The sequence below is a fragment of the Monodelphis domestica genome, chromosome 6 (genome assembly GCF_027887165.1).
Source record: "Monodelphis domestica isolate mMonDom1 chromosome 6, mMonDom1.pri, whole genome shotgun sequence".
Lineage (NCBI taxonomy): Eukaryota > Metazoa > Chordata > Mammalia > Didelphimorphia > Didelphidae > Monodelphis > Monodelphis domestica.
In genome coordinates this window covers 72,056,109-72,077,778 of record NC_077232.1, presented here as the reverse complement: position 1 = coordinate 72,077,778, position 21,670 = coordinate 72,056,109, and the positions used below count along the sequence as shown (strand labels likewise).

The 21,670-nt window shown below is 41.1% G+C and overlaps 1 protein-coding gene across 21 annotated transcripts in view; it reads right to left on the bottom strand.

Moving 5' to 3' along the window:
- Positions 1–21,670, bottom strand: part of PPFIBP2 (PPFIA binding protein 2) — a 195,643-nt gene that overhangs the window by 66,382 nt on the left and 107,591 nt on the right. For 20 of the 21 annotated variants that reach the window (XM_007496981.3, XM_007496983.3, XM_007496982.3 and 17 more), the window contains one exon: positions 16,567–16,680. In XM_007496981.3, the coding sequence (XP_007497043.2) occupies positions 16,567–16,680 (114 nt within the window). Of the gene's footprint in view, positions 1–16,566; positions 16,681–16,821; positions 17,044–21,670 lie in introns of those variants that run through there. The other variant, XM_007496993.3, reaches the window with a different exon arrangement.

Sequence of the window (21,670 nt, the reverse complement as noted above, 5' to 3'; positions counted from 1 at the left end):
AAACTTGTTTGCCTTAATTTCCTCATCTACAAAATGAGCTGGAGAAGAAAACCACTCTAGACTCCTTGCCAAGAGAACTCCAAATGGGATTAAGAGTTGGATATAACTGAAATGACTAAACAACAACAACAAAGGCATTCTTGCCTTCTCAAGGGTATGTTTTTGTATACATGTAATTGAGAAAGAAAAATATGTATGTAAAGATAAAAAATGTACACTTGATTTTCTTGAAATTGAAACTGTCCCAGAAATCCAGGCCGTGTACTCTCCATATGTAGGTGTGATCTCAAAGACATACCATATTACCATCCAACCTGAAACTGATTTTCTGACTAGACCTTCCCACTGGGAAGGGACATTATCTATTGCAAAATGTTAGGTTAACTTTGTAGTATGAAGCAATCCCATGTGAGTTGGGGTGGTGTAACCCAGTTTTTCTATAGTCTGAAAATACTTGGTTAGGATAATTACCAAGCTTCCAGACCCTCTGGGAAGGAGGAGGTAAAATCTTGCCTTGTTGAGACACAGCAGCAATAGTATCATCACCATCATTATAAACACAATTATTTTATCTGTCACAGATTTTGTGTGTAATAAAAATAAGCAGTAGCTTGATATAGGGAGCCTTAGGAAAACCTAGGTTCCAATTTTGTCTTAGATACTTATTTACTGGCTTTGTGACTATGGGAAAATCATTTAGTTCCTGTTCTTCCATTTTCTCATCTGCCAAATGGAAGGGTGAGATTCAGTGAACAAAATGTAAATCCTGTTGTTCTTGCTTCAGGGTATCTTCCTTTCCCCCTTCACTTTTTGCCTCTAGTTACCATTAAAAGCACAACATTTCATCTGGACCAAGATGGAATAAATTGACAAGATCAGAAAGAAACTGGAGGACAACTAGGAGATTAAACAATATGGAATCCCTGTGTTATGTTGTAGTTGGATCAGAAACAGTCTAAAACAAAAGATCCAAGCGCCTAAATGTTACCAAGGTTTACAACAGAGGTGATGGGCTGGGGGGATAGGAACTAGAGATATATATGTACAAATGGAGGCCGTATCTGGCTTTTAAGTGGAATTCTTGAAATCCTGAACACTGCTCTACACACACAGAGCCATCTTTTAGAAAATTCCGTAAGAAATTAATAAATTAATAAAAAACTTGAAGGTGTATATGTGCTTATGTGCATGCATCCATGCCAATAGCAAAAGATTTATACACAAGAAGGGATTCTCTGAAACCACTGAGGCAACTGAGCTCAAATTAACATGGAAAAATAAGCTTGATGCTGGTGTTGTTCTGTCATGTCTGATTCTCCATGACCCTATTTTGGGGTTGTCTTGGCAAAGATAGAGTAGTAGTTTGCCATTTCTTTCTCCAGTTCACTTTACAGATGAGGAAACAGAGGCAAACAGGCTGAAGTGACTTACCCAAGGTTACACAGGTAGAAAGTGTCTGGAGTCAGATTTGAACCTAGGAAGATAAATCTTACTGATTCTAAGCCCAGTGCTGTGGTACTAGAACTAAATGTCCAAATGGTCTGGATTCAAAAATATAAAGGGAAACCAAGTACAACTTCCTTCCTTTTGATAGAGAGGAGGTGGGCTAAACTAAATACTAAATACTAATTACTAGATACTAAATGTGACATATTTTCTGATGTCACTGATGTACAGGGCTGGTTTTGCTTGTTGTCTGTGGTGGGGTGTGTGTACACACATACATACACCATCCACACATGTATAAACACATACACATGTATTACATATCAATAAAATTTTAAAAAGGAAACAGAGTAGAACAGTTTCAAACTGACCCTAATCTGGAATTTCCTATTCTCTATGAAATGTTAGGCAGCTTTTTTTTTCACCCACTGTAACTTTTTGCTCCAGACTCTCTCAGATGCTCAACAAAGCTACCAATATATGCCATTGCCTCCCTATCTCATTTTCCCAACACCCTTTATAAAACTGGGCCATCTAACAATATCTTCTCAACTTCCCATCTCCTGTCCTCCAAACTGCTCACCTGTCAGCCTCCTCGATAGACCTTCTGTCACAGAGGCCAAGGTATCTCTGCTATTGATAAAGCGAATCCCTCCCTGGACTTTTAATCTCACTCCTTCCCACTTCCTGGACTCTTTAAGGTATAGGAAGCACCATACCTTATTCTCTTTAACTAAAATGTTTTTCCATGTTTCTATGATTCATTTTCTTTCCCTTTCCTTTTCCCTCCCCCTGTCCCAGGGCCACTGGGTTATACAAATTTTTTCACTTGATACCTATTTCCATATTATTCATTTTTGCCACTATACCTTATTCTTGAATTGTTCTTCCTTTCTAATGGCTCTTTCCCTTCTGTCTATAATATAAACATACCCAGATCTCGCCAATTTTAAAGAAATCCCTCCCCTTTGCTCTTTCTATTTCATTTAGCTACTTTCTCTTCTCTTTCCTTTACTACCAAACTTTTGGAAAAATTAATCTAGCCCTGAAAAATCCGACTTCCTTATCACTTGCTGTCCTCAACCCTTTGTGAGGGACTACTTTAGCAATGACCTTCATTCTACTGAAATTTGCCTCTGAAGTTTAATCATGACCTCATAATGTTTTTATTTTATCCCAACACCTTGACACCAGTCCGATATTCTTTCCTCCTTAATTTCAGAGTTACCAAAGCCTCACCTATTTCTCTAGTATCCTTTCTGTCTTCTCTTTTGCTATTCATCTTACGGTTTCCCCAATTTTTCTTCTCTCTGTACCCTTGGCAATCTCATCAATTACAAAGGGAGGCTGCATGGCACAGTGAAAGCAAATCCTATGAACCTTAATGCAGACAACTCCCAAGTCTGCAGAAGTTTGTCCAGACCCATGCTCCCAGCTGCCCCATCACCTTTGCAGTTCCAATTCCATGTTCCTCCTGGTACCTGAAACTTTATGTGTTTCAAACATAGCTTATCACCTTTTGCCTACACCTGCTGTTTTTCTGCCTCCTAATTTCAGCTCTTTTTTTAGTCATTTGTACCACAAACCATCCATCCTGGTAGCCCTAATGCTCAGTTCTTCTCTCTCATCTCCAATCAGTTACCAAATCCTGCCCATCTCTGTCATACCCATGCCCTTGCCTCTCCCACTGCCCTCAATCTGTCACACCCAGCCCCTCTCCTATTTCCACTTATCTTCATTCTAGTCCGGACCCTCATTATCAGTCAGCCCAACAGGTGCATGTTGCCAGCATGCTTCCCCATGGTTCCTTTCCTTTTCCAAACGAGCCTTTGGGCTGCTGCCAGAGGCATTTTCCTTAGGCAGATCTGGTCGTCCTTCCTCTGCTTCAAACTCTCCAGGAGCTCCCTCCAGCTTACTAAGCATGGCTCACTCTTTTGGGCTGCCACTCCACAGCCTGCCTTCACACTCCTTTATATATTCTAAATTGTAGCCCAACTGAATAAGTTCCAGTCTTTCTTGATTTCTTGCCTTCACCCATACTGCTCCTTGAGGCTAGAATGTTGTCCTTTGACTCTTATCTGGTTGGTGAACCCTGACCAGCTATAAAGCCCAATTCACACGCCATTTCCTTTATCATGTTTTGATCTCCCAGTCCCAAAGCATAGCAACTATCATTGCTCTGGGACTGGACATACACACTGCTTTGTAACTCTGAAATGTGCTTTTTTGGTATTATGGTAATCTACATATGAGCCCCAAAGATGAAGGGAAGGAGGGATTTCCGTTTATCTAGAATTGTGTGCCTAGAATACTCGGCACACAATAGGACTTGATCACCAGCATTGTCAGGGAATAGAAAATTATAACCCTTCAACACCCCGGGGCAGTGCTTGGCACACATAATGAGTAACCAAAGGCCCAATTTTATCATACAGTAAGAGCTTGCTCATACATGACCTGTAAAAAGGGCCAAGATTTTTTTAAACTTCATGCTACAGAGCTGTCTCTTCAATGACAAGACAAGATGATCATGGAGGTCCCTCCCAGCTCTAAGACAGATTTCTAGATCTATAGTTTGAACCCTTTGGGGGTTAACTTTCCTCATACCCTGGCTGCCCCTAAAGTTCTGGCACACTGCTTCCAGGTGGCAATAGATAAAAAAAAAAAAGCCGTTTCAGAGGTCTTACAGTGGAAAGAAGCCCATGGGATAACTCAGTATTTTTAACATCAGTCCCTCACTTCAAAACATTCAAAAGCTGCTGACTGCCTATAGGCTAGAGTCCAAATACCTTAGTTCTTTTCTCCACCCACTTCAACCACAGTAAAATGCGACCTGCCCTTTGCTCCAAGAGCTCAACTACTTCTAGGACAATCAACCATAGCTTTAAAAAACAAACCCAACCCAACCCCCAAAATCCCACGTCTTAGAAGATTGGCAAGAACTATTTAGGCAATTGGGGTTAAGTGACTTGTCCAGGAACACATAGCTAGGAATGTTGTCTGAAATCCATATTTGAACCCAGGACCTCTCAACTTGAGGCCTGGTGCTCTATTCTCTATGCTTAACCATCCCTCAATTTTTATATCTTTTTAAAGATCACTTTGGCAGGTCAATGGCCACTTCTCTTTTCAGTTCCACCAGAGAAACTTCATTCTTAGCAAGGATATAGGATAGAGTCCTTTGTGCTTTCCTTTAAACACACCAATACATCCTTTATCTGAGAGCAGTCTCCTTTGTTATTTAATCAACTGGGCAGGTGAGATGGACCAACCAGCTGGGGATCAACAGAAAGCTTCAGCTATATCTGGGCATCTTTCTGTAACTAAGCATTAGAATATGCTCCTCTTTATTGTCCGTCTCACTTGCTTTTTGAAAGGATACAGACAAAAGCTCTCTGGTCCCTCTCCAGGCTCATCTGCCTACCTGTGGCATGAAGCTCATTGCCCAGGACCCAGTACAGAGCCTTTCCTCCCGCTTCCATTGGATCAGGTTCTTCTCCTTTGGACAACTGCCCTGGGCTGGTCTCTGCTGCCTTCTGTGGCCTTTCCCTCCATTAGTAAACCAAGTGCTCACCAGATTTTTCATTTTTTCCTAAAACATTATCTGCTAAGGAGGCATGAAGTCAAAATACCTCTTTGGTCTATTTTTTCTCTAACCATGACTCACCTAATCTGACCTTAATTTGCATACAATGGCTTTTCAAGTGCTATAAAATTGTAATAAGATCTATTTAAAGATACAGAGACAAAAGAGAAAAAATCGACTTTAAACAAAATGAACCCCACCCCTAAATCCTTCCGTAACCTCTAATAATAGGGTCACTATGATTCTGAGCAATATCAGCAGGCCCAGATCCATGAAAACTGAGTATCTGACATTCTTACCTCATCTATGGGTACTCCCTTCCACATGGATAGTTAATGGTGCACTGCCCCATGGATCTGGAAAATTCATTTAAATTTTTTAACCCTCTCTTTGTAGCAGAGAAGAAGTCTGAATTTTTTCTTTTATTGGGTGTTTGAGTATTTTATTGAAAAAGTATTTGATTAGAGGCTATGCGTAGCCTATTTCCTAGCCTTTGCATGTTTTCTGTGGCTCCCCCAAATTTCCATTTAATTTCTTATGCTGACCCATGATATAATGGAACTCTGATGGGGAAAGTGGTCATACAGAAAGGGTGCTTGTACAACCCTGAGGTGTGTAGGCAACCTTTTTGGAAGACCAAAGTTTATTTTTTTGCTCCCTGCATAAAAGACATATTGCACATCAAATAGCCAAAACCAAAATAGAAAAACTCTACTAAAGACTAACGCATGTAGTTTATGCAGAATAAACCTTCTAGAAGTTTGAAGGCCTTTTCTGAAATCATAATATCTCAAGGGCTTTCTGGTCTAACCTGCTGCAGAACAAGAGCTCCTCTACATGCCTGATGAGTGGTCATCTGGCCAGTATTGGGAGACCTTCAAGGACCCTCTTTCCCCTGAGGTAGCCCATTCTATTTCTGGACCACTCAAAATACTCAGAGAGTTTTTCCCAACATAAAGCTTAACTTGGACTCTGCATTTTTCATCCACTGTGGCTGGTTCTTCGCTTTGGGGCCATAAAGAAAGAGAAATGCACCAGACAGATATGTACAGAGATCCCTCACTTATTGCGGGAATTACATTCCAGAGTATAAGTGAAAATCCACAAAGTAGTGCCATTATATTTATTTTATTATTTATAAGCTTTATAAACCCCTCCCACTCTCCTATAAACCTTTTCCACACTCTTATAAACACTTCGTATGCTCTTAAACACTTTCTACACTCTACATGATTTTAACAAAATCCCGTGACATAGTAAAAACTCCACAATACAGAATTAGATATATATTTTTTACAAACCCACGATAGTGAAACTGTGACATAGCAAGGGATGACTGTAAATACTTGAATACAATTGCGATGTTTTCTCTATGTCTTCCTTTTTTTCAGACCATCTTTCATCATCAGGAAACACATTTATTAATGAATGTGTTTCCAAGTTCATAGGATCACCAGTTTATAGCTGGAAGGGATCTCCAAGGTATCTTCTCCCACCCCCAATTTTCTGAAGAGATCAGTGAAGCCCAGAAGTTTATTGACTTGCCAGAGGATACAGATAGTAATGGGCAGTGCAAGAATTGGGACCCAGGTTCTCTGACTAACCCAAGTCGGCTATACTAGGCTTCCTGTGAACTAGTCTCTGGGATCAGTTGCAGGAAGTAAGGGATAAAGTAAATTTCATAGAGGTCCCTAGGTGGGGTTTTATCATCTCCCATCCATCTAGGAAGGGTTTTTATTTCATAGCCATTCAACAAGTCACAAAATCTAACATCTTGTATTGTGCAATTCAGATCTTTATTTTCCACAAGACCAGCTTGAGAGATGATGCCCAATTCTCTGCTAAAATCAAGGCAAGCTTTATTTTTACTGCTGCCTTCTTGTGCTGTGGATGCATTGCCTCCTAGAAACAAATGGATATTTGGCTGGGATCCTCGATTTAGAGCTAGAGGGGCCCTGAAACTTCACTGGAGAAAACTGAGGCCTATTTAGTGAGGTTAAATGATTCATCCAAGGATACAAAGGGAGGAAAAGATTGAACTGGGATTTGAACCTATGACCTCTGACTCCCAAAGTCAGCCATCTTTTCATGGCAAGGCATAAACCATGAAAGCTCATATAAAATCACTCTGTAAAGGCTCCCCCTGACTTTGACAACTCCTTCTGCCTTACCCCCATTCAAAACTACTCATTGGGGGCAGCTGGGTAGCTCAGTGGATTGAGAGCCAGGCCTAGAGATGGGAGGTCCTAGGTTCAAATCTGGCCTCAAGATACTTCCCAGCTGTGTGACCCTGGGCAAGTCACTTAACCCCATTGCCTAGCCCTTACCACTCTTCTGCCTTGGAGCCAATACACAGTATTGTATTATGGAAGGTAAGGGTTTAAAAACAACAACAACAAAAAAAAACCTACTCATTCCTTTTGGATAATTTATTTTTCCCTCCAGGACCCCATTTGTTGTTACCTACGACCTCATTTTCCCCCAGAATGAAAAGGGAATAAGGAAAAGACGGAGACATGATACAGTTTTCCTTGAATGACTTTGCACCATGCTTTCTTTAGGAGTTTTACTTGGGTTGAATTCTTGTTCTCATCTGGATGACAATTGATCCCTGGCAAGAAGTTAGCAGATAACTAGGCTTGAAGCATCACTAGCTCCCATAAAGGCATCTTTGCCTCATGCTGCTCCTATGCTTTACTTGTAGCAGGCAACTCAAAGTTGGCTAAATGACAGTAGACTGTTAAGGCAGGCAGTAGCCTATGTGAATGTGAAGAGTCCCACCAGGGCTACTGTTGTGGTCAGCCTGCTCTCCACCCCCCTTTCTCAGCTCACTGATCTCGGCTGATGCCAGGCACCCCTTCCAGGGGGAGTGTGATGACTCCTTGGCAACAAGGCCATAAGGCGGGTGGGACCTCTGGGCTGTGCCCCAAGGAACAAAACTTAGAAGGAGCCAGTAGCATCATGTGGGGTGCTCTTCCTCCCTTTTCAGGATTTACCTGACACCCTCCTGCAGGTGTCCTGGGGCCATGCTTCTTCCTCCCAACCTCTCTGTTCTAGGCAATGTCCTCTCCCCACTTGCATGAGGCACAGAAATGACTAACTCCACTGGATGCATGCACTGTGGCTGCCTTAGAAGCACACTGTCTATGCTATAGGGTTCCATAATGGCCTGCCTCACTCTGCAGTTGGATTTCTCTAGCATCTGGACTTCTTCCTTCCTAGGCATTCCTGGGAAGGGCTGGGACTTCCTCTCCCAAATTTGTGCTGTTTCCACTGGAAGCCAAACAAATCTACTCCGGGACTTTGTCCAGAATTGCAGGCAGCGGTATTGCAAAGGGTTCCTGATTCATTCTATCGACAACTATTTATGGATTGTCTGCTATGTGTAAAGCACAGGAAAAGTTGAAAATGTAAAAAGAATCACCCCAGTACGGACTGACAGAATGTCAGTTTGGGAGAACCTGAGTGATGATGTGGCTAAATCCTTTCATTTCACAGGTAAAGAAACTGAGGTACAAAAAAAAAAGTGACTCTCTCCAGGTCACACAGAGTCAGAGCTAAGACTCCAGTCTCCTTTCTTTTTGTTTACAGATCACCTCTTTAGGGTCTAACCATCTTACCTTAGGAAGAAGATAATACAAGCAGACATGGTCTTTAGGACCCCTGAAATTGTGTCATACTATGACAATACAGCGGGCGGAAAAGGAAATGATGCACTAGATATTGTGCTAAGTGAAAAATGTTCCTTTTCCTCCTGGAGCTCAAACTCTAATATGGAGGACAACATGCACATGACTGGAGAGAGAGAGAGAGAGAATGTCAATCAGAGGGAAGATTCTAACAATGAGGAGAACTGGCAAACTGCTACGCCTGCTTGCAATAAAATTAAAAAAAAAATTCTTACCTTCTGCTTTTATAGAATTGATACCATTTATTGGTTCCAAGGCAGAAAAGCAGGAAAGGATAGGCAACTGAGCCTAAATGACTAGTCTGGGGTCATATGGCTAGCAAGTATAGGCCAGACTTGAACCCAGAACCATCTCCAGGGCTGGCACTCTATCCACTATGCTAGCTATATGCCCCAAAGAGTTTACTTTCTATAGAAATAATATAGCTTGTACACAGCTAAATAGTAAATGAGTTTATTTGGGGATGAAGAAGAGCATAAGCAAGGCAATGGATAGAGCACCAGGGCTGGAGTCAGGAGGAGCTGGGTTCAAACCTGTCCTCAGACACTTGAAAGTTGTGTGACCCTAGGCAAGTCACTTCATCTGAATTACCTAGCCATTCCTGCCCTTTTGCATTGGAACCAATACTGTTTTAAGACAGGAGGTAAGAATTTAAAGAAAAAAAAACAAACAATTGAGGGGAGGAATGAATGGGCAGGGAAAGTTTGAGACAAGGAGCTCCTGAACTGAGCCTTGAAGGGAGAATTTAATAATTATTTGCAGATAACATGCACTAGAATTCAGTCACCTAACAAAAGATGCCTCATCTTTATTTTCTACATATTTTCTTCAGATGCTCAAAGCATGCTGAACTGTTGGAAGCTTTTTACTTAGCAAACCTGGCTGAGGTCTTCTCTGCCTCGTCACCAACATCTGAGACTGTCTCCAAGCCTGAATAGTCTTCTACGAGGAACAAAATTTGATCTTCTCAAGTAAAATGCTCAAAACTATCAGGTCTCCTAAAAGGTGGAAGTTTCTACTGCAGTCAATAGGAAGTTTGTGTAGAGACCTCTCCCAAATTATTTTCATCCCCAAACTCATTCCAAGAATAGCACTGTGTGGCTTTCACAACAATTAGGCTACTCTAATGGAGACTGCTTCTGCTCTTCTTTCTAGAAGGCTGCCTTTCACCCCTATCTTACTCTGACTCGAGTCCTGCTCATTGTAAAAATGGAGACTTGAATCCAGGATTCAGAAGTCCTTGCTCACTTCCCAGAATGCTTTGTAATGGCACTGAATTCTCACCTGGGCGAGATCACAAATTATTATTTAAAGGAGTTCTGCCTCCTGAGCTCTCTTTTCCTACTTCCGCTACCCAGCAGACTCATGATGCGAGTGGAATTTGAATGGGCCTCTCGGCCCACCTAGCCTGTGCTTTTCTTACTTGTATATTCTTAAATTCCTTATCTTAAATAAAACTCTAAAAATATAATACTCTTTGCAGAGAGAAACTAATTTCTACCTGCCTCAGTTTCCCCCTAAATTTTAATCTTTACATAATTGAGGACGACAATATCGAGGAAGGGCACTGAGTAATCACAGCCCCCAGGAGGGTGCCTTGGCACTCCAGCATTGGGAGAATAATGGGTAGATAGGCTACCTAGAACATGTTGAGTATGGAATATTTATTGTTTACATCAGGTCTCTGCCTCTGAGCCAGGATCACTTTTACTACCAAGCCCTAGGAGGCCTCCAGCTGGAGAGGATAAGCCAAATGATTCATCCCTTGAGTGGGCAAGTCTCTACCCATTCAGGGTTCAGCAGGCAAGCATTCCGAGGAGTAGCATTACATCAGTGCTGTGGCCAGAATAGCACAGACCTCGTGGAAGTGGTCCAAAGTGGACTTCAGGAAAAGTTCCCCAGAGCACATATAGCAACAGAAGAGAAAGAGCAGATAAATGGAGAAATTTTTGATGGTAGCACATAATAAAGACACAAAGCCTTCCTCAGAAACAAAGAAGGTGCCTATTGATTGGAGAATCACTGAACAAACTGTTGCACATAAATGTAATGGGACATGACATGCAAGAGATTCAGAGAAATATGGCAATACCTGAATGATCCAATGCAATTAAGTATACAGAACCAATAGAATATAGACTGCAATTATAATAATGTAATTGAAAGGAAATCAAATGGTGAGTAATTGTGATGAGCCATCTTAGTAGATTTATGGAGGAAAAGGGAAGGAGTGTTGGTTATAGTTATAAGAAACAGTCATTGTATTGATTAATTCCGTTTAATTATTTTTCTCTGTAAGAAGGGTCTATTAGATGAATGGATGTGGGAAATGGAAAATTATTTTCTTATAATAAATATAAATTATTATTATAATAATTTTTTATCATGGCTGTGTAAAAAAAAAGGAGAGAAAAATCCACATCTAATCCTGAAGTTTTGGTTGGGGGAAGAGAGGAGATTGAAGGAAATAAGACAGCTTTCATTTGGACCAGTTTAAATGCAAATGAAGACTACTAAATAAACATGCAGCCCTTCATACTGGGATTTCACTAAAAACAACTTAATGAGTTCTGCCTACTCAAGTTTTCTAAGAAAAAGGAACATGTCTTTTATTTGGCCCTTAAAAATATTGGAGCCCACTCAACCCAAGTTCTTCAGTTATGATGAAGTCTGGGCAGTATGACGAACCCAGGGATAAATGAAAAGGGTAGAAACGCCACCATCCACCAAACCACCAGCCAATGAGGTTAGAGTGGCCTCCATTTGATTGTACCTGTAAACCACTTGTATACCACTTGAATAAAGAGCAGCTATTTTTTAGGTGTTCATCTCCCCATGTCATTCAGAAATTTCAGAAGTGTGGTCACCTTAAGCAAACCCACATAAACAGAGAAAGATTTACAAAAACCCCAAACCAAAAAACTGTTAGCAAAGGACTTTGGCCATATCATATTCTAGAAAGGTTGAAACTTTAATCTGCAAGATTTTTTGAATGATACTTGCACGGCGTAGGTCCCAGAAGCCATTTTGGCCTCAGGACTCGGGGGATATTGTGTGAGAGTAGATTTGGAAAAAAAATCTATAATGTTAGTCTTAGGAGAGCATATGCTAAACAAGTAAACTACTGTAACTCAGCTGTGTTGGCTCTTTCTGGTCTGGCCTTCCTGAAGATTGAGCTTCCATAACCTCATCCCAATGCTCATCTGTTGAATTCATGAGCCACTTTTTATCTGTTAAGTCCACAAAAGCACACACCACGCAGTTACAGTACTTAGTGATGTTAGGGGCATTTTGGCACACACTTAGCACAAATATTTGGGGTTCCCTATCATGATTTCCTCTTTTTTGGCAAGAGACACAAAAGAAACACAAAGCAACTCCATTCAATTCAAATTTTCCCGTACAAATTAAAAAAATGTTTTTTTTAATGTTCTGAGCAATAATGGTGAAAAAAAAAGTAAGATGAATGAGTTTTTTTTTAAAGTCCATTAAGTGCTTAATAAGTGCCAAGCATTGTGCTAAGTACTGGAACTACAAATTCAGAAATGAGATAGCTCTTGCCCTCAAAGGGCTTAACAAGATTAGATCTTGGGAAAACTAAAAAATGCCTTCTTTTTTATGGACAAGGAGCTGTCAGAAAACACAGTGGCAGCCTCTAAGCTGGCCAAGGTTGATGCTAGTGTCAGTGCTTGAAAGATGTTTTCTGTTTCCAAATTGGCTATTTTGTGATGTTTCTCTCAAAGCACTCAGTTGGAGATAGAGTCAGGGGAATTGGTTTCAATCCTGGCTCTGCTACCAACTACTCATATGAATTTAAGACTACTGCCCTTTCTATACCCCAGTTTCCTCATATGTAACATTATGGGCTCAAAATCCTTGGAGTCCATGCTCTTAATAATTTAAATTCCTGATTTAAAAATGTAAAACAGAAACAAAACAACAGACAAAGAAAAGAAACTAAAAACAGGCCCATGGAATGCTAGACTAGATTCTGGAGACCCTGATTACCAATCAGATTTCCTTTCCTTCAAAGCCTTGTGCACAATTCCTTTCATGGAATGATATACATGTCCTGTTGGTTGATAAGGTCTAGAGTGGTCATGGGAACAATTTCAAAGGTCATCTAATTCTACCCTGATAGCTCATGGGTGGGGAGGTCAAGACACCAAAAGGGCAAGTTTATTTATTCATTGAATGAAGATTTATCGACTACCTACTAAGTGAAAGAAAGACCCTGCTTTAGGAGTAGGGGGGATGCCCAGATTAAAACATAATCTTTGCCCTAAAGAAGCTCAGTCCTGTGGTAGAGGATGAGATGCCCACAGATGACTTCAGAAGAAGGTAGGATGTGAGAGAAGTGATACAGACAGACTGCTCTAAGAGGTTAGAGGGGGCAGAGATCCTCAGTTTGGAAAAGCAACAAAAAGCTCTGTGTAAAAATGCCATTTTAGCCAGACCTTGAAGAATGTTTTAGTGACTAGAGATAGAGTTAGAGGGATTTAATAAAAGATGCAGAGCTACAAAAACCCAGAAGTTGATAGGAAAGGATCTGGTTGGAGCAAAGAATATATAGAGGGGATACTGTCTGAAATGTTAAACGATACCAGGTTGCAGAAGACCCTCAAAAGCAACCAAGGAATAGAGTTTATTATTTATTAATAGGTTGTTTATTTTCCAGTAGGAAAGAGCAAATAAAAATTTGGGGGGCAGAGGAGCAATATCATTTGTGTCTCAGGAAGTTATAGGGTGGTGGGGAATCATGTCCACATCCTGGGGTTAGGGGTTTGGCTCCTACATGATATGGAAAATTTGCATAAAAGTTTTTGGCCTTCCCTTGTACTAGAAGTTTGAATTGTTTCTTCTTTTATTTAAAAGGGAATTTACAATGTTAAGATATTTCTAGATTTTCTAGTTTGTGTGTGTTGTTTGCTAGCTTTTGCATTCATTTTACAAACTTTAACTTATTACTTATTTTAACTTTAAAAAAGAATTTGTGCATATTTGTGGTATCAAAGGATAAAATATATTGATATACAACATTATATATGTTTTATGCATCTGAGTTTCTAAACTTTTTTTTGTTACCTGCTGGCCTTTGTGTGTTGTCTAAGGCTCTTACAAAACTCCCCTACCCCCAATTCTCATTTAATTTCTTATGCTGACCCATGACATATCAAAACCACAACGAGGAAAGTCACAACGTGGAAGGGCTACCTTATACTGTATAGGATGAATGATTGGAAAGCATCTAGAAATGGAAACACCAGTTATAATAGCTCACATGAAAAGGAATGAGGGATCGGACCTAGGTGATGACTATGAAAGCTTTTATATAGATAGAATTAGGTGGGATTTCATGGGTAGTTATGCGACGTGGTGGATAGAGCACTAAGTCTGGAGTCAAGAAGATCTGAGTTCAAATCTGGCCTCCAACATTTACTAGTTTTGGTATCCTAGGCAAGTCACTTAACTCTGCCAGAGATGGAAATGGCAAATCATTCCAGTATCTTTGCCATGGGAAATAGTTATGTCATTAACAACAATGACAAAAAGGTAAGGCTAAGTGACTTCCCTAGGTTCATAGACCAATTTAATGATAGAGCTGGGATTAGAATTCAGGCTTCTTTACTCCTCATCCAGGGTCCTCCCCACTATATCATGCTGCTTCCTATGAAGGAAACAGGACATTTTGGAGTTACTATAGATATAATTGTGCTAGCCTCAGTTAGGCTTGTTTCATATGATATTACACCAAGAGAAACCTGTGCAAAATGGCTTTCTTAAACAAATTAGCACACATTCTCGTCATTGGAATTTTATGGATCAGTGAAATGCTAAGAGCCATTCTTAGGAGAGGTATTAAAAAAATTCCTAAACTGAAGCCCAGAACAGGGGAAGCAAAGCAGGTGCCCATCATTTGGGAAATGGGTGAAAAGATGGTGGCACATGAATATAATGGAATGTTCTTGAGCAACAAGAACGACAAATATGAAGAACAATTAAATGTGTAGGAATGGATGCAGAGCAAAGTTAAGAACACAGAAAGAAGGCTCTAGCTGGTGAATGTAAGAAAACACAAGAACCCTGATCAATGCATTGAGCACCTCTGACTCCAGAGGACTGAGAATCACCCAGAATGGAGGATGGTCAAAGGTTGAGTTTGTTTTGCCTGACTGTGCTTCTTTGTACAAGGAAGGGAGGTGGTTATTAAGAGATGATAGTGATGGAAAAATCCCCAAGTATCAAAGCAGTTATTGGTGGGGGAGAGGAAGGAATCACACCTATGCTTTTATTGGTGTAGGGAACTCCCAATGGGGAAATTCCCTTTACTAAGAGAGATCAGCAAGATTAGTTAGCTAAGTTAGACTTAGTTGCTTGGGGCACATCCAGAGTCACAGTCAGTGTATGTCCGAAGACTTTATTTGCATTCAGGTCTTCTGGGGCAGCTAGGTGGCTCAGTGGATAGATATGTTATCTACTCAAGGTCATTCTCTTCAATGAAACCAGCAATTGTTTCTGTGATTTGTTTTTTGATCCACCAAATTTTAAAGAATTAAGATTATTTAGTTTCAAATTAATTTTAAATTTGCCTCTCTAAGAACCCATATTAATTATAATTTTTTATTACATTATGATCTGAAAAAGTTGCATTTATTAATTCTGCTTTTCTGCATTTGTTTTCAATGGTTCAGTGGATAGAAAACAAGATCTGGAGAGGGGAGATCCTAGGCTCAGATTTGGCCTCAGAAACTTTCTGGCTGTGTGACCCTGGGCAAGTCACTTAATCCCAATTGCCTAGCTCTTCTGCCCTGGAACCAATACTTAATATCAATTCAAACACAGAGGATAAGAGCTATTTTAAAAAAGCAAAGAATTGAGTTTTCCAAAGTCTGAGGCTGGCTCACTATTCAATAACGTATGCAGCCTCTTTGTTAAAAAAGCACTAAAAGAAAAAAAATCCCGGCCTGATCAGTAGAAGGCCTCCAAATTGTTACCGGCCCTTGACATAGTCCTCATTTGGTTGTTCCCTGTTTCTACTGTAAAAAGGCCTTTCTGGTATTGCTAACTTAGGTACGTGGTAGATGGCATAGGACAAGGGCAGAAACATGGACCTGCCGTGATTCAGGTAATTAGGACCTGACTTACATGTAAACACATTTACTCTGCTTTTCCAGCCCACATCTTCCCCTACCCCCACTCCTGAAAGTGAAACTGGCTGCCCCCACCGGAGTCTTCTGAATCAATCTTTGGCTGCTTCTATTTTATTCCTCTGAATCACTCGACAAAGTGATTCTCTCAAAAACTGTGTTGCACTGACACTCACCCACGAATGATATTTAAGAGAAATTGGACAACAGAAGGCTGTTGTACTGAATTAACTTCTGAGAAATGTCTGCTGTGCTGCCAGGTTTAACCTGCTCAACAGGTTGTGGCTGGCCTTCTCCCCCCTTTCACTCCCAGGTTACTCACTATGGCAAGCTGCCTCCTTGTGCCCCTCACCCCAGCTCCTCTACCCCCTCCATGTCCCCAACTGGAACTCATCCTGTTCCCTGGACAGCTCTCTCCCCTGCCTGTTCTCCTTTGCCTCCAGTCAGTGCCCATCTTATAATTTTCTCCTGCTCTTTGCTATAGAGAAACCATCTAATGATTGGCCAGTAAGTTATTTCCTGGGTTGTCAAGAAAGGAACCCATCTCTCCTCGTACCCTTGGGAAAGAGTAAGAAAATCACCTTAATTCCTTTAACTCCTGTTCTTTTAATCCATCTCCCTGCGGCCCTGCTTTTTAGTAACCCTAAGCCTGCAGTTTTTCAGTAACAGCTTAGGCTTCCGCTGTCTCCAGCCTCACCTGTTGGAGCATCTCTTCAGCTGCATTGAGTTTCACCTGGTGTTCTTCCAGGCAGACTTCCAAGTCCCGGATCTTCTCACCCTGGACCTCCACCTGGTCAGTCAGGACACTCACCTAGAGGAGGGACCAACAAAGTCAGACGATGAAACAATCCAGTGCCAACTGGTTTTTGTGTGGACCACAACTTGCTGGCCCCCCAAATATGTGGCCCAGAGTCTGGCGCATTAGGGTTCTGCTCCCAGGTCTGCATCTTACCTCAGCAGAAGTGTTCTGGCATCTCCTGGAGAAGACAACTCATCTGTCTTCTAGTTGAGGGGCCCAAGAGGAAATCAGACTCATTTGTAAAGGCTCCAAAGGGAGGGATGTTTTCATATGAGGTCAATAATATTCCTCACATGGGAGTGGGGAACAGGGCAGGTAAGCCAGCACATAGCTGGTATTTGCCCATGGCAAAAACGTAGCCCTATATGAGCTAGCTACCCAGTGATCCTGCCACTTGAAGGGAGAAGGAAAAAAAAACCTGCTAAAAACTAACCAATGACCTGCCACCTCTCATGAATAGCTAAGAATCACTGCCCTATCAGGCTAGCTTTTGGAAGCAATTAAAGAATGTGGACGTAAAGGGCATGTGTTAGCACTGACAACAGTTGGCTCCAGAAAGGTTTCCAGGGTCTACGTGCCAAAACATGACTGCAAGAAACTGGCACCCGGGAGCAGCTCTGCACGATGGTAGTGAAAAAGCAGTCACCTTTCTAAAGAACTTGAGGAACTTTACTCGGGATTCCGACTAATGGGAAGCACAAGGGCAATCCATTAGCTGAATTACACCAGAAAACAACCTTGTCTTACAGAGAACCATTGTTATGGCCCTCTCTATTGACTCTGTCCAAGAAGAATTTGTATTTAAGATGTTGCAAAGAAAATGTGGTCACAAAAAGGTTAAGCAACCTATTTGAAGTCAACCTGTTATGCCTCAACAGTCTTCACACGTATGTACACTTTTACAAAATGTTTCAGACCACTGAGGAGTTCAGACTTGATAATGCTTCTTTAAAATAATTTTATGCTCTTAAATATTGGAAGATATTTTGCAAGATTTTCCTGGAGCTTTGGGCTAGGAAATAATGCTTTTAAAACCATTTTATTCTAAACTGGGCTCCTTTTATAAGTTTATCTGAAATATGCATTTTAAGGGTACTTCCTCATACTATCAATTACCATTATTAGTTTTGGTCTTTCCAACTCACAATTTCTCCAAAGTGCTTCCATTTCTGTATGAGCAGCCAAAAAGTTCAAAGTAAATAGAGTACTCAATCATATTAACTCATTCCAGGTGTCTGTTAACAGCTAGTCCTCTATTCCTTTTAACTGGCCATTACTCCATTTTTATTTTTAATTGTCTCATTTTACATGTGGTTTTAAAAAGTCACATTAATTGTGTTTTAAAATTAATCCCCAACCCACATTCCTACCAAACAAAGGAATAATTTACCCAAAGAAAATCTGTCGCCTCATAGCATCATTTAAAAAAAGGTTTCTTATTGTAACCAAGGAATAATGTTCTAAATTGACTAAACTAATTCAAATGGCAAAAAAAAAGAAAAAATAAAATAATTTAAAAAGGTTGCTATTCAAAACATATAAAACAATATTTTAGCATCTTCTTTTACAGTATACCCTCTCTGGGTTCTATCTATTGGTTAACATGTTAGATGGTCCAATTTATTTCCTTAATTAACAATACAGGACATAAGCTTAGAAATGGAAAAAGGACAGCTAGGTTGTTCAGTACAAGGCCTGGAGTCAGCAGGACCCGAGTTCAAATCTGCCCTCCCACAAGCCACTTCTCCCCCAAATTGCCAAGCAATATTTAGTATTGATTCTAAGACAGAAAGAGATTTAAAAAAAAAGTAGAAGGGGCCTTAAAAGGCCTAAAATGCCTCCATTTTTACAAATAAAGAAACTGAGCCTAAGCAGATCAAGTGACTTTACAGATAGCAAATGGAAGAGTTGGAATTTAAATTTAGTTCTCCTGCCCCAATACAGTGTTCTTTCTATTTTCCTTACTGGCCAAAATCTTGCTTTTACTTTACATGGTAGCTCCATGAGCCACAGGACTATTTTCCATTCTATATCTGTGTCCCTAGTGCCAGGCCACTATATTCTCATGATATATCCCCATTTCTCATTTCACAAGGGGTCAGTAGAGGCCAAGGATTCCAGACACATGCCAGGTGGTGGTCCCATGATGACCAATGTGTTCTCAAATGAAGAGAATGGAAGCCCCATTTAATCCAATTTATTGGAGTATTTAGAAGAATAAAATATGTTGGTCTTTCTTGTGTGGAGTATCTCCAAGTGTTGGAACAACTCATAGAACGGACCCCTCCTCTACAAGATTATATTCATTTGCAGCTTCTCAGGCCCAGCTGCACTTGGGGGTGAAGTATAATACCCCACAACAACGGCTGTGAAGAACTCAGAAAAAGTCCCTCGACCTTCTATGGAATCAAGAATGGAACATGTTGACATTGTCTTTATAGGCAAAGGTGATACTAGTCATTTAAGAAATGACTAGTTGAAATACAAACTCAACAATGGGATGGCTTCTTCAAGGTGAATGGATTTTCTGGATAACTGAGGGGATATCTAGAAATAGTAACATGATAACTTGGCCAATTATCTAGAACCATGTTGGCGAAGCCATGGCACGTGTGCAGAAACAGCACTTGGGGAGAACTGCTCCGTTCCCCGTCTTCCCAGCACTGGGGGACATTTTTTGCATGCCCTGGCCCTCTGTCCAGCTTTCCAAAGCAAGCACTTTCTCCCTCAGCTCTCTTTGGTAATTGGGGGGATGGGGAGGCTCACAAACAGCTTGAATTTGTCCTCTGGCCACTTGAACTGGGAAAAGGTTCACCAGCCCTGATCTAGAAGAATCCTATGAGCTCCACAGTACAAGTATTATCATCTCCATTTTACAGAAGAGGAATGTAGAACTCAGGAAAGATAGATATTTTCCCAGGGGTCACACAGCTATTAGTAAGTGCTGGGGCCATAATTCGAACTCATGTCTCTCCTGGAAATCTCTTCTCACTGAAAATCTCTAAGATGCAGGAGTTCGCTTTTCTGCCTTTGCTGGAATAGTTCAAGGACCATAACATTATATTTCTACGCTGCCGAGGGATCTTTTGGGCACTCGGAGGTCTTGATGTGGACCTTGCTTCTTATTGCCCAGTGAGAGAAGAAACAGAATGTGCTGGAGAGACAGGACTGAAGTGGAACAAATATGTTCTTTGTTTTGGTCTCTGGCTTGAAGTTAACTTGGCCCAGTTCAATCCAAGAGATATTCATTAAGTGTCTTTTATGTGTGCATAAGGCACCAGCCTCTAGATTGTGCACAAAACAGTAAAAACGGGCCCAGCCACTACCCCACATTTGATAAAAATTTGATAAAAATGATTAGGCACGTACATAAACAGGGCAAAGGAAAAGGAGACTGGGGAAATTGGAAGCAGGAAAGAGCCCAGGGAAATCTGAGGAGCACAAGAGCCACTTCCACATTGGAGGGTGAAGACAGATCAGAAATGTCTTCATGGGTTGGTGGTGGCAGCAGGACTGGGGTGAGAGCTATGAGGAGGATTTTAGCAAGTCAAGATGAGGAGAGATTGGGTTCTAGGAACTGAAAGTCTGCTTAAATGTACCAAGGAGACTGTAGTAGTAGTAGTAGGAGGAGGAGGAGTGCTAGAAGTAGTAGTAGTAATAAATAATAATAATAATAATAATTGTGAATTTTAGTTTTATTCCACCCTGCTTTAGATTTAGAATTTAGTCTTTAATTAGTCTTTAGAATTTTAGCAACCAAGCAATGTCTACACCGCCACTTAAGGTTTAACTGTGAGGATGGCCTATGACTGACATGTGCTAGCAAGTGACAAATCAGAAACAACTGACAGACCCCTGGGCAGTTCTAAGTGAGACTCAGGAAGTGATGTAAAGAACTGCCTATATATTTTGCGTCATGCTGTCGCTCTTGCTTGCGGAGACATTGGTCTCTGTTGGGAGCGTGGGGAGCACTGAGTGGCGTTTTGGCGTGCTTGTAGCTCTTGTTGGGTTTTGGAGTTTGTGGCTTGCTGGTGAGGTGACTGGGAGAAGCTTTGCAGCGTGGTTTAGGTGAAGCGTCTTCCCTGACCCACCTTGGTCAGTGGTTCAGGTGACCGATTCCTCCTTTCCTTGACCTCCAACTCTTATCTGGCTTGCCAGAGCAGTCCAATTCCCTTTTCTCTCTCTCTTCTTCGTAATTTCTTCCTACTATTGTAATTAAACCACCATAAAAATCCCAAACTGACTTGAGTATTTTATTGGGATTGAATTTTAATCCCTGGTGACCACTAATAAAATATATTCAGTCAACAACCCTAGATGGCTAGCATTTCTATAGTGCCTACCATGTGCCAGGGACTGTGCTTAGTGCTTTACCAATATTTCACTTGATCCCCACAACACCCCCTGGGTGGGGGTGGGGGGCAGGTGGCAGTTGACGTATATGCAGGAAGGAAGGGCAGAGCAGAGAGGCCAGCTGGATACTCCAAAGGCAGACTCAAGGATGACTCCGATGTTTTGATGCGGGTGATCAGGGTGGAGGTGGGAGACAGAATGGCAGAAATTAGGCGGTTTGGGGTATGGCGACAATGCATTAAATTTTGGTGGGGTTGAACTTAAGGGGTTCTTCAGATGGCCAAAAGGAAATCTCCAAAAATGTGCTAGAAATGCAGAGTTGGGGCACACACAAAGTAGAAACTGGACTGGGAAAAATAGGTTTAGAGATGATCTTACTCTAGGCTGTAAGTTTTAGTAGAATGTAAGCCTGGAACGCAGGAGCTATTTGGATTACTGTGTTTGTAATCCGAGCACAGAACACCATGCCTTGCACAAACTGGGTAAATTTTCTGCCTAGAAATGGCAATGAAGCCCTGGGAACAGATAAGAAAATGCAGGGGAAAAGGGACCAAGGACAGAATCTTGGGGAGGGGGAATACAGAGCAGGACACACATCTAGTTTGGGGGCAGGTGGAATAGGAAAACGAGAAAAGGATATTGAGAAGGA